This window comes from Macadamia integrifolia, chromosome 6 (assembly GCF_013358625.1).
Source record: "Macadamia integrifolia cultivar HAES 741 chromosome 6, SCU_Mint_v3, whole genome shotgun sequence".
NCBI classification, from domain to species: Eukaryota; Viridiplantae; Streptophyta; class Magnoliopsida; order Proteales; family Proteaceae; genus Macadamia; species Macadamia integrifolia.
Window position 1 is genome coordinate 34392232 of NC_056562.1, and position 26340 is coordinate 34418571.

Genomic DNA, 26340 nt, shown 5'->3' on the forward strand with positions numbered 1-26340 from the left:
GGGTGGTGTGCTACGTCCTCGGGCGAAGAAGAAGATGATTCACTATGCAGAAGAGAGATTACACCCTAGCAGCGTGAAAACCCTAGAATTCAATGACTTTCTCAACAAGCAATAGTACATTATATATACTCCAAAATCGTGGGTTGACCCATCGGGTTGCGGTCAATCTGGTCGAACCATACCCTGCACCTCCATACGAGATCAGTGATGGGCTCCGGGCTTGGGCCTATCGGCCCAACCCCTCTACTTCTATCACAGATCTCAGAAAAATTCTCATTCGGGTCGCCACCAAAATATGTCGAATCGGGTCAATCTTCAAAACGGATCAAGAATTCGAAACAAACTTAACAATTATGAATCTCTTGCAAGAAAAATTAATGCAAAAGAATCTAGGACAAAAAAAATGCTATCTTTTGTTAGTTGTAAAGGTGTAATGTGCGGAACTAATCTACACTGATATATGCATTGCACAAGGTAACACCATGACTACAGATCAGAACCCACACATCACATTATTAACCCCCATTTACTTCTGTAATTTTTTTTTCTAACCATTAAAGGAAAGCTAGACATGCAAAATTTAAATTGAACAGAACAGTCACCACTTTCATTGTTGAATAGTGAATGGGTTTGATAACACAAAAATGGTCATTCTAAATCAGCTCCTGGTTATCAACAGAAGATGTTTTCCCTATAGGAAAATAACCTCCGCCATGGAATTCTCCAGAAACAGAAGAATGTTCTATATTGACTGCAGTTTTTGCTTGTCCTGCCCAGCACATTCTCTTGTTTCCATTTGCACTTCTACCTGCAGATTAGGAGATCATCAGACTTATCTTCCAATATTCACATATTGATTACATGTTTGTGAATCTAGGATGGGTGGCTGTCATGCATGTATTTTTTCCATTAATTTTTCGATTTGTCAAAGGTGCGGCCCTTGGTGTGTGTCTTCCATTGAAACAAAATCCATAGCCCAGCGTTACCAATTTAAGATAGTAACGACACATAATAGCTTATCATGTAAAGTAGAGCTTAAAGCTTCTCAAGTTAAGGAGGTAAGTACACGGTTTTACCAACAAAACCACCCTCAGAACATAAGGTGAGCCAGCTTTTGCCACTCAGCAAGTGGAAAATTGAATTTGAATTTCTTGTTCCAGAAAGCTTTCTCATCCTCACCTCTGCTAACAACATATATCATCGGGTTAGTGAAAACAGATTGGAATAACAATGTCACCATAACCTCTCATAAATTTACACATATTCCTAAAGAAAAGAAGAAACTAGTTTTACTCTTATGAGTTTGGTCACAATAGTTGTCATGGCACCTAGACGAATCAAAGCGGTGGCTAGGCACCTTGTTGCCTTGGCATATAGGCGATGTCTTATTGAATAAGCGGTACTATAACAAAGCGGACGAGGAGCTTTTATTCCATCAAAAAGAACTTCATCGCCTGTAAAAAAGAAAAGAAGGTTATAAGTAAAGCAGAAATCTACTTTTCAAGTGTTTTCAAATACAAAGATTGAAAGGATTTATTTAAAACTAAGAGATTTTGTAAGTCAATAAAAAGCCCCTGGGTTAGGAGAGATGAAGTCGTAGAAGGAAAAACACTTGAGCATGCCTCCTCCCTCTTCTACAGCAGTGCTGTGCCATGGCTGCAATCTTTTTTTTTAATTTAGCGGCTGCTGCTGCTGCTACTGCTTCTTCTTTCTCCTCTTCCTCTTCTTCTTTAGCGGCAATGACAAAGCTTTCACTAATTCAGCCTTCTCTAGCAGAAGTATCTGCTGCTTAATCACATCTTCTCTTTTATATTCTTCTTATTCTTTTTCTTCCCACCCACCCCCCCTGAGCCCTTTTACCTGGGGTTTTCATTTTCTGGCTTGTTTCCTCTGTGTGGGAGTTAAGGCGCCTTTACAATAAAGCAACTGTACACCTTGGCATTCACAAACTGGGTTAGACCAGAACAGCCACCAAAAACAGTTCTTGGTTTTACAGTCATTAAACTGGGTTTTAGCCTCTGTAAAGTCCAGTCCTTGTGTGGAGTTTGCATTTCTTCCCCCCCCCCCCACTAAATAATACTTTCGCAGAATCTTCTGACCTTCTAAGTTAGTGACTCCAAGTCACGGCTCGTATATCTTCACTCTCAGACTCTCTTACAGAGAGACCACATGAACAGTAATTTTTACGTACAGCCCACCAAGCTATTAAATATATCATGATGAACTTATAATAGGATCTTTGAAGGTCAAATGGAAAATGATCACTATACCATAAGAAGTCTCAACAACTTATTCCCCACACATTTAAATGATATGAGATGAGAAAAAAATATAAGCCATTCGCCTTTCAGAGCTGTAGTTTGTTATCAGAAAAGGAAAAAAATTAATTTACAGGGAATAAACTTTCCACTTTACTGATTAATTTGCTTCAACCATGCTATATCCCGCAGTCTTCCTCAATCCCTCCTCTTTCACCAACCTCCTAAGCCTCTCCACATCTCTCCACCGACCATGCTCAGCATACAGGTTTGACAAGCTAACATGATAACTTGTATTTAGTGCGTCCAAGTTCAGAAGATGTTTGGCTGCAAATTCTGCAACCTCAATAGGGCCCTGTGACAACCTGCAACCAGTGAGCAGGGCTCCCCAAACGCTTGTGTCTGGTTGCATTGGCATCTCCTTAATAAATCCAATAGCTTCTTCAATTCTTCCTCGACGACTAAGCAAATCTACCATGCAAGCATAATGTGCTACATTAGGAACAACACCATATGTTTCTTCCATGCTATAAAACCAATTCCAAGCTTCATCTTCCAAACCACAGTGACTACACGCTGATAAAACCGAAACAAAAACAATGTCATTCGGCTTTGTCCCACACTCCAACATATCCAAGAAAGTCTCAAGGGCCGCTTTACCACACCCATTCACCCCATACCCATTTATCATTGAACTCCAGCATATAAGATCTTTGATTGGAAGTTTATCAAACAAGGCTTTTCCTTGGTTTAGCCTCCCAATTTTGCAGTATAAATCAATTAAAGCCGATGTTATATACGCATTGGATGAGTAACCAAGTCTAACAGTGTGGGCATGTACACTCTTCCCATGTTCTTGAGCTCCCATTGAAGAGCATGCTTGTAACAAACTAACCAAAGTGACCTCATTAGGCTTTACATTTACTAATTGAATCTGTTTAAATGTGTCCAGTGCATGGTATGGATACCCAGCTTGAGCATAAACAGAGATCATGGCACTCCAGGCAATAAGATCTTTCTCATGGAGGTGGGAAAAGAGAGTCTCTGCTGAACTGACATCCCCAAACTCGGCATACATTCTTAGAAGAGCAGTCCCAATAGCAACAAGAGACAAAAACCCATCCTTTATCACATAGCAATGCAATCCCAGCCCATAGTCAAGTTTACGCAACTGTGAGCAAGCTCCTAAAGCATTCCTAATGGCAGCTTCATTTGGTTCCAAGCAAGAAGATCGCATTTTTGAAAAAAATTCCAATGCTTTCAGAGGCAAACCATTTCCCAAACACCTGCAAATCATGGTGTTCCAAGAAACTATATCCTTATTCACAATCTCATTGAAAAGCAAAATTGAAACCTCTAGTTTCCCACATTTTGCATACATATCCACAAGTGAGTTCTGAACATTGGTAAACAGAGATAATTCTCTCTTTACGGAGTATCCGTGTATCTGTTTGCCCAATGACAGAGCAACAAGATCGGCGCAAGCAGGCAGAACGCTGACAATGCTTATGTGATTAGGTTCCTCACCTTCATATTGCATTTGTCGGAAAATCTCAACAGCTTCAATAGATTGGCCGTTCTTTGAGGATGCTGCAATCATTGCACTCCAGAGAACCAAATCCTTCGCGGGTGTCCCATCAAACAGTTCCCACGCCATTGCCATATCGTGGAGAGAATAGAGACCCACCAAGGCCGTCACAAGAGAAACTTCAGAGCCAAGCCCATGTTTGATCACAAAGCCATGAATTGCCCAAGTCCTATCTTCCCAACCCAATGCACTGACAGCGCGAATTACACTCAGAAGCGTCACGTAGTTTGGCTTCTGATCGTTTAAAAGCATTAGTTTAAACATCTCAATAGCATGTTCTGGGCGATTACTACTTGCGAAGCTAGAAATAGTAGCCGTCCAAGAAATAATATGTTTGTGGGTAAGTCCACCTTGAGATTCTTCATGAGAAATGGTGTGATACGAACAAGAATTTAAATTTCGAATAAGAAAGTGTCTTTGGGGAGAATCGTCGAACATTATGTGGGTACTTTTGAAACGGGACTTAGCTACCAGACTTCTAGTTTTTGAGATTTGGGTCCTCCATGTTTCGCTGACGTGAAAACGTAGGTGTCGATTCAATTTATTAGTATCGTGTGCTAGAGAAGCAAAGCCGGAACGGAGAAAGTTCATCACGCATAGCCAATAACTCGGGTCAGAGAGGAAGGAATTGAGACCTCTATGGCTCTTTTTCAAAAAATTAAATTAACGGGATTATATAGCATTCTACTTTGCGCACGTTTTAATATTTTATATGGATATATTTTTTTTTTATGTCATCATTTAATATTGGAGGAAATGATGCTCCCACCGCTATGAATCCCAAAAACCCTAGGCGTGTTGATGCCCACATGCATCCCTTCATTGGTGTGTGTCACCACTGCACCAACTAGAGGTTGCGCGATTAGACAACATCCTTTTTCACTGTACAATTTTATGTGCTAAAAGAATATTTGTAAAAATATTTAAAATAATTTTTATAAAATAATTACTATATAAGAAAGGTGACGAGAGTCTACCAAAATTTTTCTATGCAAGGTGCAAGATAAGTATACCCATCAAAGGTCGTAAATGTTTTGTACTCTATCGTATGAAGTCGATAACCCCCTCCCAATTGTTCTTCAATATCCTATGGGTACAATCCAAACCCTTCAATTAAATGACAAGGATGTGGAAAAACGGTTTCGATTCTTTTTCATAGAGCCCAAGGACTAGAAAGTGATCCTAGGGCTAAGGTGACCTAGGAACATGTGCCCAAGACCTCCCAATCGTAGGATCACATTATTGTTTTTAAGCTCTATGGAGAGGAATCCAATCAATGAGAAACTCAATTCGGGGAGTAATATGATCACTATATATATATATGTGCAATTTTTATAACAAAAACCCATTTGTAGTTAATTAGATGGTTAAAAGAATTCTATCTTTCCCTAACTTTTCTTTTTTATGTTAACAATTTGTTTTTTAAAATGTACTTTACTTGACAATAAAATATATTTATTTAAATGTAAAATAAAATTAGAACAAGAGATCGTTGCCATGCACCTTGCACCACAGTGGGAGTCAATGAGTGTGCACATAGGGACATTGATATGAATGGGATATTTTTATTTCGCAAGAGGTGGGGTGATAATTTTGCACACCCCTGTGTGTTAGGGCCTCTTAATCAGGCACAAAATGGAGAAATGTTTTATCTCCATGAGTGTGGCTTAAGCCAATGCTTCCATGTGTCTATCTTTTTATTTTTTTTGCTAATAACGGGTATCCAGGCCTTTGGCCTGACTAGTCCCGTGGGCCCATACTGACCCCACAATCTTATGGATCGAGTCATACCAGGATTAAATTAAAACCATTCAACTTTCACTGAAAACAATAAAGAGCATTAAAGACCCCGTGTGAGCGACCCAATGTGGGCCCAGTGAGAATCGAACTTAGGACGTCGAAGTTTATGACTCATACCAAGTTTATTACTCATCAACTGTGCTACCCCCTTGGGTTTCCATGTGTCTATCTCTATCCTTGTTTATTTTTATGAAATGACATCTCAGCCCTTTATTATCGGAGGAGAGAGACAGACAAATAGTACTGGTGAGGCAAGAACACTGAAGACTACCGTACACAAATTTCCTTCCGCTACCATCCTAACCAAACGGAGCCGTTATGAAGCTGTATATTTTCCTGGGAATCTGTTACAATCTCTTCTTTATAAAGCGGACGCGTCTCTTTCCCGCCAAACCCAAACCCTAGTTTTGGTTAGTTAGGAATCTCTCTCCATTCGTTATATCGCTCCTCCCCCGACCTCTTTAACGCTGTAAGCAAAACAGTAGCAGAGAGAAATTAAGAGGAGGAGGGGAGAGGAGAGCCGAGCCGGAACCGTAACAACCATGGATCCCCACAACGTGACTTCGAACCTAGTTCTCATCATGGACTTCGGTTCTCAGTACACTCATCTCATCACTCGTAGAATCCGAAAACTCTCCTTCTTCTCCCTCTGCATTTCCGGCACTTCTCCTCTCAAATCCATCACCGATCTCAACCCTCGTGTTATTATCCTCTCCGGTGGCCCACACTCTGTTCACACCGAGGGGGCGCCGTGCTTTCCTCCTGGTTTCATCGAGTACGTTGACTCGAACAACATATTCGTGTTAGGTATTTGCTATGGTCTGCAACTGATTGTGCAGAAGCTCGGGGGAGAAGTCAGGGTTGGAGAGAAGCAGGAGTACGGGAGGATGGAGATTACGGTTGAGGAGGCTTGCGGTATGTTTGGTTCTAAAGCTGTTGGCGACAAGCAGAGCGTTTGGATGAGCCATGGCGATGAAGTTGCGCAGCTCCCGGATGGGTTTTTGGTTGCAGCTAGGAGTCAGCAAGGCTCAGTTGCGGCGATCGAGAATCCATCGAGGAGGTTTTATGGGCTTCAGTATCACCCGGAGGTAAATCATGAATGAGCATGTTCCTACTATTGTCCTTCCATTCTCAAAGTGTCTGATCAATCCATTAATTCAGTTTATTCATTAACTGAGGTACTGAATTGGGTATTGATATGGAACCTTGTTCCTTTCTTCTTGGTGTTTGTTTGAGGACTAACGGCTTGAGCTAACGGTGGATCATCGGATAGCGTACTTGCTTCAATGATGATAGGCCGAGTTTTTTCTAGTCTTTTAGACGAATGGGTCTTGATTTAGGCTAAATAAGAAACGATTTAAGATAATGAAATGGTGGCTAAGCTTGCAGGTACATCCTTTGACTGGTTTATGATGTCCCTGCCTCCAAAAGTGTCTATTGTAATAAAACCTTCATCTGTAACATCTCACCTTTCTCACCTTGTTCGCAGCTGCTGAGTAAGGCATGGTAGGGTTGTTAGCTTCCATTTGTATGCCTTCTTCTTATTCACTACTGGTGTTTTACTTGATTGCTTGTTGCGTATTTTGGGTTTGTCCCATCATTCTTTGTTTCATTAGAGATGTTCATTTGTATAGATACTGTGTAGGTGACACATTCCCCAGAAGGGATGGAAACACTGCGCCACTTCCTTTTCAATGTATGTGGAATAACTGCTGATTGGAAGATGCAAGATGTAATGCAAGAAGAGATTAAAGTGATCAAAGGTATGGTGGGTCCTGAAGATCATGTTATCTGTGCATTATCTGGGGGTGTAGATTCCACAGTTGCGGCTACTCTTCTTCATAAGGCAATAGGAGATAGACTTCACTGTATTTTTGTTGACAACGGTTTATTGAGGTGAGCCTCTGAACCGAGGAAAATTCGATAATATATTGGTATCTATGGACAGAGTAACTCGTCTTTGAATGTGTTAAAGTGTCTGGACATTATTATCATTCCCTCCTGGTATTTCATTGATTCAAAATCTAATCACATTTTCTTTGTATACCTATCTAGGTACAAGGAGAGAGAGCGTGTGATGGAAACCTTTGAAACGGATCTTCATCTACCTGTTACTTGTGTTGATGCAACAGAACAATTTCTTAGTAAGCTTAAAGGTGTTGTAGACCCTGAGGCTAAAAGGAAAATAATTGGAAGAGAATTCATTTGCATCTTTGATGTTTTTGCCCAAGATTTGGAGCATAAATTAGGAAAGAAGCCTGTTTTCCTGGTTCAAGGGACCTTGTATCCAGATGTTATTGAATCATGCCCACCTCCTGGAAGTGGAAGAAACCATTCTCACACAATCAAGAGCCACCATAATGTTGGGGGGCTTCCCAAGGACATGAAACTGAAACTTATTGAACCACTTAAGCTACTATTCAAGGATGAGGTTATAGATCTATTTTCTCTTGGCACATTCATTCATTTAATTGAGTTTATGTTTACACTAATTGTTGTTTGTGTACCTTTGTTGTAAGGTTCGGGAAATGGGGGTCATCTTGAATGTTCCTGAAGCATTTCTAAAACGTCATCCTTTCCCTGGGCCAGGCCTGGCAGTACGAGTCTTGGGCGATGTTACCGAAGGAAATGCCTTAGAGATCCTTCGTCAGGTCTGCTTAGCGTTTTACGGAGGAAAATGTTTGCCTTTTTGGCCATTTTTTAGTATTTATATTGCTGAAATGTCTGTTCAGGTTGACGAAATCTTCATTCAGTCAATTAAAGAAGCTGGGCTCTATGATTCAATATGGCAAGCTTTTGCGGTATTTCTTCCAATAAGATCAGTTGGGGTTCAAGGGGATCAGAGGACACATTCTCATGTTGTTGCTCTCAGAGCGGTTACCAGCCAGGATGGAATGACGGCAGATTGGTGATTATTTTTATACTTTTATTTTATTATTATTATTTTTTAACATAGTTGATATAGTTTTGCCCCATTCTTGTGAATTTGAGTATATATGCTGGTTTTCAGACGTTGTCCTAGTTCTCTGTAAGCAATTGCAGATTGTGATATAGTTTTGCTTGTTAGGGTATAATGGTTCATGGATTATTAACCTCACACTTTATTGTGTAAATACTTCATTTTATTTTCTTGTGAGAACCTGACATAGACATCCTTCCGGTATGTCGACCCATGATACAGATTTTGCATTGGAGTTTTAAGTTGGTTCAACACCAACAATCTCAAGGTTAATCCCAACTTAATGGGGTCGGCTACATGGATCCAATCCAAACACAATAGGAAAAGGAAAAAAAAAAGTCCAACCATCATGATGAGAAAAGAGAGAATAAAGGTGATAGCATAGATGAGGGTAAGAGGAAAGAGGTACAACTCAACAAGTCGAGAATTTTAGCAATATGGGTTCGGGTACACAGATCCTTGCCCTCCAATGGGCTCTATTGAAGGTAATACTTGGGACAAGAACGAGACTATGTATGTCCTCCCTCACAACTTCGTCTATGGTCATTTTAGGCCTGCCCCTAGTTCTTTTAGCTCCCTCAATCTGTATCCGATCACTCATCTTTATTGGGGCGTCCTCAGGCCGCCTTTGAACACGGCCATACCAGCTTAAAGGACATTCACGGAGCTTGTCATTGATCAGTGCAACTCCCAAATCAGCTTTAATATGCCTTATTTATCCTTCTTAGTTTTGCCGCACATCCATTTTAACACTTTCATCTCAGCTATGCATAGATTCTCTATATGACACTTCTTATCTGCCCAACACTCCACCCCATACGTCATAGCTGGTTGCACAACAGTCCTATAGAACTTTCCCTTAAGCTTTAAAGGGATGTTTAAGGATGAACCTCAGGAGTCATGTGAAGCATTCACCATATTTGTATAATGAGGACGCGAGGTGTTAAATAAATGACAGTAATAATGATAGGGAAAAAGAAAGGCAGAAAGAGGAAAGGTTCTGATGATCTACAAAAGAAAACCAGAAACTCATAAACTAGTTCCTATTTTTTATTTCATTTTATTTCTTTTTCTATTTTCGGTTGAGTGGTTGCGAATGAGTGGAACTCTTACCTGCACTATTTTGGTTTACAACTTTACATGATGATTTGTATAATATTCCTATCTGTTAGTTGGTTCATTCTTGTCTTTGCATCTTTCTCAGGAGTGTTGGTTGCATTGTGGAAGACTTCTAGCTGTTGCCTTGCTTTATAAAACATGTATATGTTAAAATGTATAACGTGAAATAGTGTGAGAAAATTTTACTCATACTACACCCTATGTTTTCTGGTAATAAATGCTCACTTTTGAAAGAAAATTTTACTATCTTTTACCTAGGTAAAAAGTAATTCCTTCAATACCTTGAACTTAAAGTTAGACCTGTTTGTATTGCTGGTCGACTCTGACTCTGAAGCCCGGGTAAGAAGTAAAGTAGGAGGGTTGTTGCACCATGTGGGCGGCAGACATCATAAAAAATTCTGGCCAAACCTGTTAGCATGAATGACGTAGACAAGTACTACGGATGTTGCATAAGGCTAAGAAGAACCGGGCCTACACTTAGTCCCATGGTTCTTCAACTGGATTTTTGATGGGGCTAGTCCACCAACAGGAAGTAAGATTCCCAACTGAATGGTAGGGTCGAATGTACTGTAGTACAGCAAGTTACACACTTAAATAACAGTAATAGTAGGGCTTATAAAAGGTCCAAACTGAGTTCAAACAGAAAGGATATCGACACTAGTGAAAGGATGAAAGTGTAGACACAACCAAGGGCTATATTTGTCTCTACAAAAGATATAACTGTTTATGTCAGCTTGCTGCTGAAATTAGAAACTATATGAAACCTTTGATTCCTAGGTCAGAACACCTCAAAGTTAACACTAATAAGTAGTTAATGTGTATGAGAATTGAGCTGAGTTTAGATGTTGCCTAGGTAAAAATTCATTTTGAAGTTGACATTTGTGGTATTGGATAAATCAATTTCTCATTACTATGTTCTCACAATCTATCTCATTGTATGCTCGTATTCAGTTTTAGACCCGACATTTATTTATATTTAATAAAGTCCCCATGATCTTTCCCTTCAAGAGAAAAAAAGGGTGGGGGGGGGTCCTCACCATGTGTCTGTCCGGTTGACTACCTCTCTGTTAAACTTACTGTGTGATTTCTTAAGCTAATATTATGATCCTTAATTATGTGAAAGGTTGATGATTGTATAGCACTGATTCCTTAGAAATGCGCAATCACCATTATAGCACAATATTCCTCCCTTTGCTATATTATTGAACTAGAAATCCTGTAATAAATCGCCATCAGGAAAAAGAAAAATACTCTTATTGATGAACAGGGAAATTCTGTTAATTTTCTCAGCCATCTACTTTGGGTTGCCTAAATTACTCTGTTGAACATTCATTATCATTCCTCATATTCTTGTGCTGTGTGTCCTGTCTACAAAATGCTTATCAGTAGAAGTTAAGGAGCCCTATAATGAATGAGAAAGCTTCATAAATTCTACTCTGTTGCTATGGGTAATTAATACTGTTCACATATTCATTTCTTATTGTTTCTTTTTTCTTCCTGAAATTGGAACATGTTTAGGTATTATTTTCAGCACAAGTTCCTTGATGATGTCGCCCGAAAGATTTGCAATAGTGTTCGAGGTGTAAACAGAGTCGTACTAGACATTACAGGGAAGCCTCCATCAACGATCGAGTGGGAATGACATCATGTCAGATGCCTGTGCAAGGACTTAGGGGGTTTATGTGAACGAGGACCAGAGTTTAAACCATCTTTAATTTTTATGTCCAGAGGATGCCTTCTGCTTCTTTCAATGAATCAAACTTCAGCTAAGGTTTCAAGAAAGGTACTGGATGCTGCAGAAAATGGCCACGACTTGACATAAGTGGGGTTTGTGCTCCTAGCTTTGGTATGATTTTTTGCATGGATGATAATGTAAACTTACTCTATGAATACTCGATCTATTATAATATATTATTCTTCCGCAATTTAGCCGTCTTGCTCCATTCTTTACTAACAAAAAAAAAAAAAAAACAAGTCTAGGCTCTACCATTTGTTGCACTTAATAATTCAAAATTCTTGATAAAGTCCAGTAAAAGATTTATGGTCATATATATGAGAATTTGACAATTTGTTTGAAAGGATTAGAGGACCCGAATCAGGTAGGACCCAATTCGAACCAGAGTTAATGGTTTGAGACCATATCAGGCATTGAGAGTGTGGACCTTGTTGCAAAGGTAAGGTATCTCCATTATGACTTAGTGATCGCTGGTTCAGGTCAGGAAACAGCCTCTGCAAAGCAGGGATAATGCTGTGTAATGTGTACATGAGTATGTTATGACCTTCCTTTAACCCTAGAGTGGCGAGAGCCTTGTGCATTTAATACGCCCTTTGTTCATGTGGGGCATTGCCACTCCTAATGGTACTTAGATTTAAAATTTTTAGATAAAAGAACACTGACTGCTTGCAACCAAATAGAGCCTAAACGAGATGGTTAAAAGAGGAGGTTTTGCCTACCAAGGATTTCTAATCTTGTGCCTTAAGGCGCAATTGGCTTCACCAATCAGTTATAGTGATCATGTGGTCAGGGGTTTTACACAAATTGTGAATGGGCTACAGGGAAGGAAGAATGATATAATCCACATTCCACAATCCACAGTACCACTCCAAGGGTGATGAATCATGCAAACGGGTGCGAGAAATTAATAAATTACTCCTTTTTTTACATATAATAGTTAATAAATAATTACATGTGAGGTAAATATGACTTCTTGTGGGGTATTTTTCCTTTTAATGGGAAAAGTTTCTATGCCAGATTTGGTGGTTACACTAACACTCTCTTTTCCCCGCATGAAGTGATTTCTGCCTCTGCCTCTGCCTCTTACATATGAAATCGTTTTATCACACCTCATTAGTGGTTCTCCCATCAATTTGCTTGGAAAACCCTCTCCGGCTCTCCCTATTTAATAAAGCAAACCCCACTTCTTTTGTTAATTGGGACCTTTAAGATCAAGGGTTGGGCCCGGAACAAACAATAGACATTGGGACCTGAAAGTAGACCCATTACCGGGCCTAGCAGTTTAACATGTACAGAATCTCCTTTGGCGATCTTCCTTGTGTTCTTGTATATATTTGAGGGGACAAACTTTGCTGTCCGTGAGAGGTGAGAGGCCCCTGGGCCACAGAAAGGAGCGTGCAATGATCACCATGTCTATGCCTAGTATTGCATGCCCCTGTGTGGGCGCAAGGGCTTCTCACGGATGGAAAACACTTGCTCATATTTGAGATAAATACACGTGACATTGATAAGATCTTGCTTCCTTTTCCTACAAGCCCTGCAGTGTAAAGGTGGTGAGATACTCGTGATAGTGTAGCACACGGGCACTCGTTGCAATCTTTTGGTCCCTCCCACCGGGTATGATTGGTCTTCATTGATTCCAATTTAAGAGTTGAATCGTCCCAGAATCAATTGGACTCGGTCAGAATTGACTCATCTCCTCTGGTTTGGTCTAACTTGGTAGGACCGTAGGCCACAATATGCAGAATTGGGGTTTATCCCCAATCAACCCGGTCGATTCAACCAATTTTGATTTGAGTTTTAAAACCATGCTTTCCGTAGGAGTTAGTTCTACTTTGGTGAGACCATGGTTTTAAGTATCGGTGCGTATCGTGCCGTATCGACCGATACGTATTCGTATCGATAGGCATCGGCACAATACATACCGATACGTATCAAGAAATTTTAAAACCCTTATGTATCGATACGTATCCTACGATACGCACCGATACACCACCGATACGCACCGATACACACTGATATTCACCGATACTCTGTGAAAAATTCAAAATTGAAGTGAAATGTACATTTCGGTATGTATCGACACGTATCGGTGTGTATCGGTATGTATCATCGATACACACCGATACGTACCGATACGGTCATAAAATGGCCAAAATGGGTAATTTTTTAGAAAAACATAATTTTTTGAGGTGTTTTTGTTCCAAAGTTGCTGCCAACCATTTTTCTCTCTAACTAAAGTGGAAATCAAGGTTGGGAACAAGGATTTTACATTTATGGGACAATTACAAACCTTGGATTCTTAGTGCGATACTCTCAATTTACTGTTTATGCATAATACATGTTATATATAACTTTTTTTAACTATTTTTTTTATGCAAATGTGTATTAAAAAGTGTTTCCTATCCATTTATGTGCGTATCTTTAGCGTATCTTAGCGTATCTTCGATACGATACGATACCCTCCGATACGTATCTTAATTTTGGCTGACCGATACGACGACCGATACCGATACTTTAATCCTTGGGTGAGACCATTTCTAGATTTCACAATTGTATTTTATAAGCTTAAAGTAATTTCATAGAGATGCAACTGAAATGCAAAACCCCAACAGCAGAAATCAGCTTTAATCTTCTATCTTGTATCACATAGATAGCCTGAATACAGTGCCAATAACACCAAGTGCTGGAGCTTTGAGGCAGTCCAAGCCAAGTTATAGCACCCTACCCCCACTACTAAACTCTAATTACATAATAATCAACAAACCAATTAATGACATCTCTGCAAGTATCTCCCATCAGTTTTAGCCTCCTAAAGGTCACAATGTTCAATGCTTACCAATGACTCTCTGTAGTGATTGCTTGATCATTCCGGCAGAAGCGACGGCAACTCCCCTAAACTGCAGCCAAATTCCCTAGTGAGTCAACATTTTAGTGAAGACCCATCTAGAAAAAGAAGAATTCTTATTTGAGTATCATAGATACAAACCTCAGATTTGATGGACAGTATAAGAATGCCATCGACAGTGGAAGATTGAACCATCTGAACATCTAAATTGAGATTGCTTATGGCATCTATAATGTGGAGCAACAAAGACTCCCTCCAAGAACACCTTATGTCAATCAGAACTTCTTTCTCATTCATAACAACAGTGAGATTGGCTGCCAAACCATCTTTTGATGAAGCCCAATCAAGTTCCACTTCTGTTTCATCAATGTCAGAAGCCTTCCTCTTGTTAATTGCGGTCTTCCTTTCATTTGCAATGTCTCTATGGACATAGTTGTCTGATGTCCTCTCTGCTATATCTGGGTGCTTCCTTCTTTCTCTTGCTTCATACTCTGCCAATTCCCTGCATGATTCCAACTCTTCCACCCTTCTCTCAAGCTCTTTCAGGTAATCTATTGTATCACCAAGGATAGATGCTTTGTCAACCTGCCAAATATGCAAACAGTATTAAAATTTCTCACCATGAATGGATCTTAAGAGAATCTCCTAAGAATAGTAGTTCAAGTACCTTTCCAACAGAAGGAACTAGGGACTTCAGGATATGAAATTTTTCCTTCAGTTTCCCCCTTCTTCTTCTCTCTGACAATACATGGTTCCCACCAACATCATCCCATTCTGGTTCCTGGATTCTATCCTTGCCATCTATTTGTACTGATTTAATCAAGTTACTACTGTGCATCCAACCTACGTCAAACAACATCTTCTTTAATATTTTCTGTGGTGTGTCAATCTGTGTTTTCAGACAATTGACCAATCCTTCTCTCCAATTTGTAAAGCTGGATTTGTGGTTACCACTGCGAACGCATGGTGCTGCAATCAAACTGTGTGAGTTCTTAAAAATGGAAGAAAGAGTCCTTGAGTAACGCAAGTCATCAGTTCTGAGGTCCAATGAGCTTAGCTTAGTGTCATTGCATTCTTGAAGTTCTTGAAGACGAAAGTAGTTTATTTTTTCACCCTTCGGAGAAGGAATTACATTCGGAGGATTTGCAAGTGTGTGGGATATAGAGTCACAAGAATTCATTGAACCAAGCATGCAATTACTGAACTCATCATCCAAGAACTGCCAGCCCTGGACTTGTGAAGCCCTACCATTTACACCTTCCAGCATGAAAGAATCTTCAGTGTGCTGATGTGCCCCGCACCCGTTTGAGCTGTCATAGGGGGAGTCTTCACAGATATTTGCATGAAAATTCTCAATCCCACCTTTATTGAACTCAATTTCTTCTTGAGGAATGTAAGATGTTATTAATGCAGGGGTTGCAGTCTCTTGTTTTGCCTCAAATTGGATTTCTGGATCCAAAGCCATTGTATCAGTTTTCCCATGGCCAATCTTGGCATATGGAGGGTCCTCCTCATCGTCTGCATTTTGAGGGCTGAAAGCTGATTGTTCAATGCAATTAGGCCTTGGGAACTCCAAGCAGCAAGTCTTAACTTGTTGAATGAGGTTGGGGTCTTCTGAAACCTTAAAGACAAACACGATTACAGTATAATGCAATGAGTTTCAGCCATTACAACTGAAATGAAGTGGTAGAAATGAACCGTAAAATTACCAGATCAGTTACCCCCAGCTCGATCACACCGCCTAGAAATGGAAAGCATACCACAGTCTGCAAACCAAAAACAGAAGCTACTTATGATGGTGTTTTCATCGAATGCTCACGGTGATTAAAACAATCTGGAAGCCAGCTCATCAGCCAGGTAGCATCAGATTTGGCCACATCATTGGTCCCTTTGTCCAAATCCCCTGGGTTGAAATTTTAATTAATTGAAGAAAAATATGAGATATTAGGTGTTATGTACTTATGTTACCACAAGACTAGTGATATAGAACTGTGTTTACTTGACATCACTAAGTGATACAATGTCAAATAACTGGTCACATTTGGAGCCCTCAGTCTGGGCCAACTATCCCCTTTGATAATCAATCTAGGAATATGAGGGTACCATCAATAGCAGCATTGACTTTTCTGGGGTTACAAGCATCTCCTTAGGACCCTTGACCATAAAGTTCTGTCATAATTCAATGCAAAAGAAGAAAAGGGGTCTTGATACCTGGATAGCTGCACTCTAAGGTTGATGATTGATTTGAGTCCAGCCATTGAACAAAAGAAAGAAACAGAGAAAATGAAAGTCAGCTTATCTGCCAATGTCTATATAGGATTTTCATCAGATTTAAGATCTCTGCAAGGAATAGTAGTAACCTTTGCTAGCAGAGAGCGTGTAAATACTTTGCTATCTGCATCAGGAGCCCTGCACAACCAGATGGTTTGATCATTTTCGAATGCTCTTCCAGGCAACCTGGGCACCAACAACGAGTGAGAATTTTGTTTAGCTGCATCTTATTGACCATGAACCAACAGAAACAGGACAAAACAATCTTTAGATATACAAATATACTCCAAACACAGTTTTAAAATGATCTCTTGAGAGGGGAAATTGACCCCAACAGTGTTACTATCACTAATTTGAAATTAGTCAAGTTCAATACCCAAGTTCTGATTCTGGAGAAGTTAAAATGCTGGTAATGATGAGAAAATTGCAGCTTCAATCATCCTATTGAATGCATTTAAACATTCTAACTGAAAATTATTACAACAGATTTAAGGCTGTAGGTGGCCAGAACAGCAGGAAGAATTAAACAACAAGAACTAAAACAAGTACCCTTGTCCACAGTTGAACTGAAAGGACATGCAAACCAAGTAAAACCACTCTGCATCAGTGAGATCTTCAGGAGACAATGCTGCTGAAGGCCTCCGAGCTTGTGTGTTGGTGTCAGCTGCTGATAGTGACTCATACAGCTCTCTTAACTGCTCACTCCTTTGCAGTCCCATTTGGTCAGCATTTAACTCCATGGGTTGCAATGTTTTCCTGGTCTTTATGTCTCCATTGTAGTACCCATCTCTCCATTCCAACACCCTAAAACCCCAGAAAAGAGCAAGTAAAAGAATTTAGAACTATGTAAATCTATCTCCATTCATGATTAGCAAGGCACAAGCATTTCATGCATCTTCATATCAGTTTCATGCTCTGAAGTAACAGAGGATAGTGAATCAAAAGCTCACACCTCGGAAATGGGTTGCAAATCTGAAGCTATCAATTTTATGGGCTGAAACTGGAACCACACTAAAGCCAGATTTCTCCAATTATGCAAGGAAGAGTTATCTCACACTAGATATTAAGTAAAGTAAATCTAATTTAGCATCAAACAGGAAACAGAATAAAAAAGCAAGAGGCACAATTTTTTTCTTATTTTGGGGGAGGGGGGTTCTTGATGGATTCCAAGTAGAAGGAATCCAGATACAGTAATAACATTAATATTTTAATTACAACATTCACTATGGTGTTTAATAATTCAACAACTTTGCCAAAAAAAGGGTTGATCTTGAAGACAAACCATTAACAGTAAATTTCCCAGTTGAGAAAACACATTATCCTTGAGACCCAAACAAATGTTAGCCATTATATATCGCTTCTCTACTGTTAAGCAGACCCAGTTGCAGGAAACTAATTAAGAAGGCAGAGCAAAAAGGTTCCTAATAAAGAGAAAAAAAAAAAAAGAGGAGGAAGACTTTGAATATCAATACCCTTCAGTTGAGATAGACCAGAAGATCGCATAGCTCCATTGAATGCTCCTAACAGCAAAAGCTAGCTGTTTTCTCAAGTGATTTTCTGGTACTCCCTCCTGGTTTTGGAGCCCAGTTGCCATCGCCCAGCACATAACCTTGAAGTCTCACTGAAAGAAGAGTAGAAGACACAAGCTCCCCCAAACTCAAGCAAGTAATAAAGGCGGGTTTTTGTAGTGGGTTTCTGGCTTTTCTTTGATTCTCAACCCACAAAAAAGAGAACTCAGAAATAATAATTATCTTGGGTTTGTAAGAGAGAAAATATCAGATAAAGGAATGACCAGATGACAGCTTTCTATCTTAGGTTTGTGGACAAGGTGGTGGGGCAGTTCGAAATCATGAAACAAGTAACCCCAACAGATTTATGCCAAGCATTCCAGGTTTTGGAACTATGAAAACCAAGACCACCATTTAACTAGCTTCAGAGTAAAGAGTAGGAGCAAGAACAACGGAAAGCAGAGAAAAAGGTGAGTAGGTGACTCTGGTTCTTTGAAACTCCTCCATTGTTTTGGAGAGTAACAGAAACCACAAAAGCAGATTTTTACAAAAAAATAATGAAAGGTAGTCTTGAATGAACAGGAAAGGAATCCGTACAAATGGTTCACTCCTTTGAGATTGCTTCTTATCATTCGTTCTTAACAGCTATAGCCCAGCTGTTTGAAACCCAAGAAGCAAAGGGTCCTTTACTCCTTTTTATTGTGGTTACTGGTGAGAGAGGGCATTGAAAAGTCTACAATGAGCAGCTTCACAGTAACTTTTTTCGTTTGGGAGCTCATAAAGACTAAATTCAACTTATATACATAAAGATTGTGATTTTCTTCTTCACTAAAAAGATATTGAAACAATTGAATTAGAGATTTAGAGGAAAAGGAGAAAAAAAGGGGAAAATAAAACATTGCTCATAATAAAATCTCCGTTTCCACTTTTCTGGGAAGTGGGTCTTTATTATTCCACCACAAGAACCAGTCTTTAATGGCACAGAGCTCAAAAACCAAATGCTTCCCTTTCAGAAAAGACGGCTAGGAAAAGGGGATCTATAGCATTTCATCCTGATTTTGGAATCTGAAACGTAACTCAACAAATCAAAATTAGGGGAAAAAATGAAAAAGATAGAAAAGAATAAGAACAGGAAGGGTAGATAGATCAGAGAATGCAATCTTATCAGTGAAATCCACTGAAGATGAGTTGAGAGCTTGTGACTGCTTTCAAGTATCAAAAGATTCTTTGAGAGTGTCACAGAGAAAGCAGAGAGAGGTCCACCCTCCACACTCCACAGGGAACGTGTTTTGTAGTTTCAAAGGTCCACATGAAGGATTTTGAGCAAAAAAGATGGCAGAGTTGTACGGCCAACGTATGATTGGACCTGCAGAGCTGTTTTTTTTTTTTTTTTTTTTTTTTTTTTAAATTTATTTACGTTGGGTCGATGATTGAAGGTTGATAAAGAGGAAGGAAACAAAACGAAAAAGAAAGAGGAAAAAGCCATCAAATAATATAAATAAACCAAAACTAATATGCGAAAGACAAAAGGGGGAGGGCCACTGGTTCTTTTAGATGATCTCTCTTTGTTCCTTTCTGCATGAAGCCATGAGATGATACAACCACTCTCATTCCTTTGCAAATAAAATATTACTGTAATCTCTCCATTTTACATAGCTCAGCCCAGCTGGAATTGGTTTGATTTGATTGGTTCATTTTCAATTTAAATCAGGATTTAAAAGTGTGATAAGATAAGGGATTCGGGTTGATCTGTTGGGAGTGTGATATGTTGTATTTATTTGCTCGTATACGTAGGTAATATGGGTATATCAATAAATTATCTGTATAGTGTTCCGTTATCTATTTGTGGGAGGATTCTTTTTTTGTAAATATTTGAGAGAGGTGTAAGGATGGGCAGTTGTAAATTATAACCATATTTTCCGTTAATAGTGAAATAAATCTCATCTCATTGTGGATGTAGAAAATCTTGTCAAAAATTGTGTAAATATTTGTATGCGATTGTATGATTGTTAAACCCCGAATAAGCCGAATATAGGGTTCTGAAGATTGATTCCAACCGCCAAAAGATTTGAATTTTGATCCTGGGTTCTTAAACCCCGACTCTAACACATTTTTCAAGACAAAAGTTGCTCATTCACATTATCCTTTACGACAACTATATCCCCTTATCAATGAAGACATTTAGGATTAGGACTTTAGGCTGTGTTTGGTAACATTTCTGTTTTAGAAACAACGTTTCATGTAAAAAATGAAAATTTCAATTTCTGTGTCAAAATGCATCTTTTATTTTGGGAATGAAATTGGAACGACAGAACTACCTTTTGTCGTTCCGTCAATTCTTATTTCTCCAGTTTTTTTTTCCAAAAAAAAAAAAAGAAAAGAAAACCCACTATTAATGCACCGAGCACTTTATTTCATTTTTTCCTTCCATGGGAATGAAAAAACCCCAAAAATGCTTTTTTGAAACATTAATCAAAAGCAGCCTTAGTGTCTTGAAGCTTGACTACCCAAAAAGTGCAAAAAAGGAAAGAAGAAAAGGATCTACAGGTTGTCTTAAAAAAAAAAATGAAAAAGAAAAAGATCCATATTGGATCATCCAACATTACTGAATTACTTTAAACCCTTTTCCTTTTGCATTATCAGGGAAAACTTAAAACTTCAGAAGTCCATGGCTCATTCATCATCTGCTTTTGGCTGCTTGATCTTCGAAACTATTTAATTTTGTTTTAAATGAAGTGCTCCTTGTGGTTATTTGGATAAATCCAAGTGTTTGTCTTGGCTGTTTGATTAGTTAATTCCATTTAACTTTGGATTAAGTTTTTTTTTTTCCACCAAGTGTGAGCTGGTGAAGAGAGAATCTATTCATCAATGTTGATGTAATGTAACTCCTACCTCTATTATTCATGGTCCAAAACACTAGGATGTGATTAGGGTTAAGAAAATGGAATTCGGATTAGATCAATTAGGAATCAACCAAAATATCTCCTAAACCTAGAAATCTAATAAGGAACAACTTGTTTGAATTAGTCGGAATCAAAATGTAAATCCAACCGATTAGATCCTAATTCTTAAAATTCTTACTTGTTAGTTAATATTGTAGAAACCGAAATCTATAATTGATATAGAAAGCATAACGTAACAGAAACAAAAATAATTGAACAACCATAACACTAGGATATATATGGTTTGATAAAATGCCTATGTCCATAGAGAGATGAGAATAATTTTCACATGCAATAGAGAAAACAATTACAAACTCTCTTCCTCTTGCCTCTCTGTTTACAAAGAATTCCCTTATTCATCAAAATAATAATAATAAGAATAATAATTCCCCTAAATCCTATAACATGATTGCTAAAAAAAAAAAAATGATACAATTAAAGACATTACTTCCATATGAACCCTAAAAAATATAGAATTTTTTAAGACCCTTTGAAAAAAACCCACAACCTAAATTACATAATACAAAACTTATTCAACCCTCAACAACTGCAAATCTTTTTACTCTAAAACTTTCACTGTCAATTCTTGGTTCTCTTAACTTAATTGGGATAGTAGAGTCGTGTGGGCTGTCATCCCTTAAGTACTCAAAATCCCCATAATAATTTTTCCTTACCTATCATTGTTGGGATTTTCACCCTATAACTAATCAATTTGTTGATTATCTATTCCAAATCTTAAAGTCAAAAGACTCATTCTGCATTATATCGAGAAATGTTAAAGTAACTGCCCCTCTTCATCAACTCTTGACCTGCTTATGTACATAGTGGGAGTAGAACTGTAGCAGGCAAACCAAACCTAGGGCCCTAAGGGATTCTCTCTCTCTCTCTCTCTCTCTCTCTCTCTCTCTCTAAATTCATGTGGTCTAAAGAGTAAAAGCAAGGCATCTCCCCAGCATTGCAAAATTTTATGGGTCTTTCTTTGATATAAGAGATAACGCTTTATTCGCCTAAAAAAAAGAGAACACCTTCACCCAACGGTTTGGAATATTAAAGGTAAATTTTTTAAAGCAATATTTATACAAATGATATTTAAATATTATTTTAAAATAAATTTAAAATACATGAAAAGCAAGGATATGCAAAGTTAGGGCATTTCATTATTTATTGGCTCCCACTAGTCAAGAAGAATGAAGGATGACATAAAGTCTAAAGACTTCTATAATGGAATATTCCATTATCATATATTCTTCTTTAAAGGTGAAACCCACAAATGGATGAGTTTACAAACCTATCCTTGATTCTTTAGTTTTTATTTTATTTATTTTTATTTATCTAAGTAATTTTCAAAACATAATTCAAACACGGGTAGCTACCAAAAATGATTTGCCTTAAATATTCAAATATGCTGGTTGTATGTACTTTTTTGTGACCATAGAATTAAAGTATGAACAATAATTAGGACCCATGCATTCAATAGTTTGTATGTTTGCGCGTTTAAACTATTCCAAGACATGCTTTCTTACCAAAAAAAGAAGGAGATACATGTTTATGTATAAACTATTTCTGATGTAAGAATGATCCTTATTTCTTCACGACGGATTCTTGTGTCATTTTCTTGAAAAGATATCGAATCACTATATATGGGACACTTTCAAATGAGTAATACTTATCATTCTATTATTTATACAAACCTTTTGATGAACATGACACGTAAACACCAAATTTCTAGGTGGTGGTTCTTTGTTTGAGACTTTAACAAGATGGACAAGACCCTCATCAATCACCATCGAAAACTAAGTAAAGAAAAGATTTTCTTAAATCATGACTTTGATGAAAATGATCAATTAAGTCACAAATGAACTCTCTAGTGATGAAGAGTTCCTTGAGAGGTTAAAAAGAGAATACGGATGTGAGTGTGGGGGTGAAAAAGAGGAACTAAGGATGTGAAAGTGGGGTTTGTTGTTGAAGGATTCCATGCTACTCTCATTTCTTTTGCTTAAGCATTTTAGTCAATGGAGAGAAGATCCATCCTCATGGATTAGCTGGCCACCTTTATTCGTGTATCATGTGTTGGGAAAAGTATCTTAATACAAATAGTTAGGTGTAGATGTATAGTAATTGGAAATTGAAATGCCTTTAAAAGGGGAAGAAAAAAAAAGTTTAATGGGCAGTCTTGTTGATAGAGTATCTATGTATATCCCATCTAATTGTGCCATATGTATTGATGATGTTGCAATTCTGAGTATTGGATATCGAGAAAATGGTATTTTTGGATTGATCGTTTATCAAATTCTATAACTAAATTAATCATATATCCTCATATTTGTTATCAGTCACTCTCTTGGTATTCTAAGAACTGATATCACCTAGTTGAAAGTCTTAAATTTTTGATAACCTTATATTTCTCTAATATAACAATTTCAATTGAATTAAAACTTGACATGTGAGTAAAAAATCTTTTTCATCTTTTCATAAAAACATAAATAAAAATCAAACCAATAAGTGTTTGATCGAAGTTTGTTTTTTCCAAGAAATTAGGATCGGTCCAAATCAATCTGGGCTGAAAATTGACACCCCTAACCTTAGACCCATACTTAGAGTCCTAGTCTGTCTTTTCCCATGGACTGGGGATCATGTTTTGGCATTGGATGCTGTTTTGATAATTTTTTCCTATTTTGTTATTCGGGTCACGGGTGGACGGACTGGAGGATCCACCCATGTCTCAGACTCAGAGACATGTGAAGATTCTCTTTGCATTACATGAAGACGACCAAAATTGACGCACACGTTACATCCGTTAAAAAGTACTAGTGGGGAAATGCGCACGTGATGCAAACGAAGGGTGAAAAGTCAAAAAAAGATTAAATCATAACGTCCATCTGATTGGTTGTACATTTCATTCAAAGGAGAGGTGGTGGGACCTGGTCCATTCATTTTTCCATCGACCTCTCTCACATTCTCTTTTCTACTTCATCATGTGTTCCCCCCCCCCCTTTTTATAGATTTTTTTTTGATAAAATTACATGATTACTCATCTTTGCGTTTTCTTTTACAAAATTACCCAACTTATGTTTTCCTTAACAAAACAACACAAAATCAGGTTTGGATTTACCAAACTACCCAAAATAGTGTCCTCCCTCATCACATACGGTTCTTTTGACATTTCTACCCCTCATCTTCTTCTTCCTCCCCTCTTCCATTCACCGCCAGCAAGTTCTCCCCCTTCCCTATGCTACCTCGTATTGTTCTCCACCGCTCTTATTGGAAAAAAAAAAATAAATAAATAAAAAGAACTTGTCCTCCTCTACCAACACGACATCATCTCTAACGACTCCACCACCAGTGCCTAAACGCTTCTGTGTGTGGGCTTCATGAGAGCAATATTGCAAGCCACTTTCTGTACATCACATTTGAGGAAACGGACTCAAAATCTGTTGGGCTTTGCCTATGCGTTCGAATTTTGCTGTTGACGGGTTAACATTTGAGTTGTTCTTTTTCATAATTTTTCTTATAGTTTTCTTTGGGTAGTGTTATTTTCCTGTTCATAATCTCTTCAGATGTGTATAGTTTCAAAACCAACTTTTGGCTCTAACCCACTCTCAAGTCTCAACTAACATAACATATATCGGTTTTCCCTTATATTTCCCCCAGTTCTCTTTCTCTTATTTCTTTTCTCTTTTTCACTTTCAGAGATCTACAGTGTCTGATCCTTCGAAACCTTTTCATGTTTCAGAGCAATAGCAACATTCTTCAGTCCCAACTACACCATTGAAGAAATTAAAAGCAGGAATTATTGAACTAGAGAGTTGGGACTCTTTGGAAATTTCAGAGCTTTGAAGTTTGAACACCCACAGAATGAAAGAACTCAAGTTTGGGTAGAAGGGTCTTTGTAGGATTCACTAACAGCAAAGATGGGTACTTCCTGATGAGACTTGAAATCTAGGTTTTAGTGAAACCATGGTTTCTAAAAAATGATGGAATTGTATATGGTCTGTCTAAGGTTCCAAAACCTATCTTCTTGGAGGCAGAGACGGTAGCTGCAGGTGAGAACCCCCATGAATTTACAAAGTAAGAGAACACTAAAGGGTTCGACATCTGAAGTGTAGGGCACTCGTGGAGATGAATTTGAGAAATGAAGCATTTTGTAGAAAACCCAATTTGATTGTTGAATCTTGAACAGTTCTTCCAATTGGTAGCAATTTCTTAGATTGAAGATTAAACATTGTGGATTGGATGCTAACTTATCAGATCTGGGAAGAGCGCCGGAGGGATTCCCTTGATTTCTGGATGGCAATGGAGGACGAGGTGAGGGAGTCGGGGATAGGGAAGAGATGCACATGTGGTCACTGGGGGAGGGAGGAGGAAGAAGAAGAAGAGGGGTAAAAATGTCAAAAGAACCGAATAGGGCAAGGGAAGGCACTGTTTTGGGTAATTTGGTAAACCCAAACTTGATTTTGTGTAATTTTGTCAATAGAAACATAGATTGAGTAATTCTGTAAAGGAAAACCCAAAAATGGATAATCATGTAATTTTTCTTCTTTTTTTTTAACCGATGGAACATAATGTGGGTCCCTTCTATATAAATAGTGAGGTACTTCCTCCCTTCTCATGCTCCCTTGTATATAAATAGTGAGGCACTTCATCCCTTGTCATGATCCTATTGGTTTGGCGTTTATTCCAAAATAAAAGATCCTAGTGGTTTGGTGTGGGAAATTATGTGCGAACAGGTGCATGTGTAGATGCCATGGTTTTTTTTAATTTTTCTGTGAAAGTTTTCTTGCATCATGGGTTTTGGAAAAACAAAATCATTAATGGTCATAAATGTTTGCACGACTCGAACATTCAAGGATCAATAATACGTAATACTATTTCTGTAATGTTTGTCTCAAATTCTTGATCTATTTCAAAAATTGACCCATTCTAACATATTAAAAATGTAGTTTAAGTTACCCCTAAATGGAGGAGTTGGAACTATTTAGTTATACTCTAAATTTAGACATAGAACTAAAAAATTTCTCTATTTTGTTAATACTAACACACAACAATAATATGATAAAAATAGAATATTATAAAAAATAAGAAAACTTTTTTTTAGAAAGGGTTTCTTGCCCCAATAGTTATACATCACTAAGATGGACTACACTATTTAAATTAAGAGTTTTTTGGAAGATGATCAATAAGTCTAAACAAGGTTGAAAACCCTTTTTTCTGTAACAAAACATATATTTTTAATCAAATAACTGAATCATTTGAAACTAATTAAGATCTATATTTTAATAAAATATTTGATTATATAATTTTTGAATAATTAG

General features: G+C 38.1%; 3 protein-coding genes across 4 annotated transcripts; 1 reads left to right on the plus strand and 2 right to left on the minus strand.

The window, feature by feature from the left end:
- Positions 1-2212: 2212 nt before the first annotated feature.
- On the minus strand, positions 2213-4550 carry LOC122081437 (pentatricopeptide repeat-containing protein At1g11290, chloroplastic-like). The gene has a single exon (XM_042648583.1). The coding sequence runs from the start codon at positions 4435-4437 to the stop codon at positions 2419-2421; it is 2019 nt and encodes a 672-aa protein (XP_042504517.1). The 5' UTR covers positions 4438-4550; the 3' UTR covers positions 2213-2418.
- Positions 4551-6012: 1462 nt separating this feature from the next.
- On the plus strand, positions 6013-11649 carry LOC122082553 (GMP synthase [glutamine-hydrolyzing]-like). Of its 2 annotated transcripts, none has more exons than XM_042650200.1 (6): positions 6013-6734; positions 7292-7542; positions 7702-8077; positions 8166-8297; positions 8379-8554; positions 11256-11649. In XM_042650200.1, exons 1-6 carry the CDS (start codon positions 6189-6191, stop codon positions 11308-11310), a joined length of 1536 nt encoding a protein of 511 aa, XP_042506134.1. In that variant the 5' UTR covers positions 6013-6188; the 3' UTR covers positions 11311-11649. The 2 variants fall into 2 exon arrangements, with proteins under 2 accessions (XP_042506134.1, XP_042506133.1); XM_042650199.1 differs by having other exon boundaries at positions 6016-6734; positions 11243-11649.
- Positions 11650-14080: 2431 nt separating this feature from the next.
- On the minus strand, positions 14081-19365 carry LOC122080660 (transcription factor EGL1-like). Its single transcript, XM_042647470.1, has 8 exons — positions 18051-19365; positions 17128-17382; positions 16668-16764; positions 16519-16533; positions 16017-16073; positions 14975-15928; positions 14449-14892; positions 14081-14359 (listed from the first exon to the last, which is right to left on the minus strand). Exons 1-8 carry the CDS (start codon positions 18182-18184, stop codon positions 14288-14290), a joined length of 2028 nt encoding a protein of 675 aa, XP_042503404.1. The 5' UTR covers positions 18185-19365; the 3' UTR covers positions 14081-14287.
- Between the last annotated feature and the right edge of the window lie 6975 nt (positions 19366-26340).

Bases quoted from the DNA above. Each gene is read 5' to 3' on its own strand.
- LOC122081437 (XM_042648583.1), bottom strand. From the start codon at position 4,437: ATGAACTTTCTCCGTTCCGGCTTTGCTTCTCTAGCACACGATACTAAT.
- LOC122082553 (XM_042650199.1), top strand. From the start codon at position 6,189: ATGGATCCCCACAACGTGACTTCGAACCTAGTTCTCATCATGGACTTC. The intron at 6,735-7,291 runs GTAAATCATGAA...GATACTGTGTAG, and splicing joins GGCTTCAGTATCACCCGGAG to GTGACACATTCCCCAGAAGG. The intron at 7,543-7,701 runs GTGAGCCTCTGA...ATACCTATCTAG, and splicing joins GTTGACAACGGTTTATTGAG to GTACAAGGAGAGAGAGCGTG.
- LOC122080660 (XM_042647470.1), bottom strand. From the start codon at position 18,184: ATGTGCTGGGCGATGGCAACTGGGCTCCAAAACCAGGAGGGAGTACCA. The intron at 17,383-18,050 runs GTATTGATATTC...CTGGGGTTTTAG, and splicing joins TGGTCTATCTCAACTGAAGG to GGTGTTGGAATGGAGAGATG. The intron at 14,893-14,974 runs GTACTTGAACTA...CATATTTGGCAG, and splicing joins TAGTTCCTTCTGTTGGAAAG to GTTGACAAAGCATCTATCCT.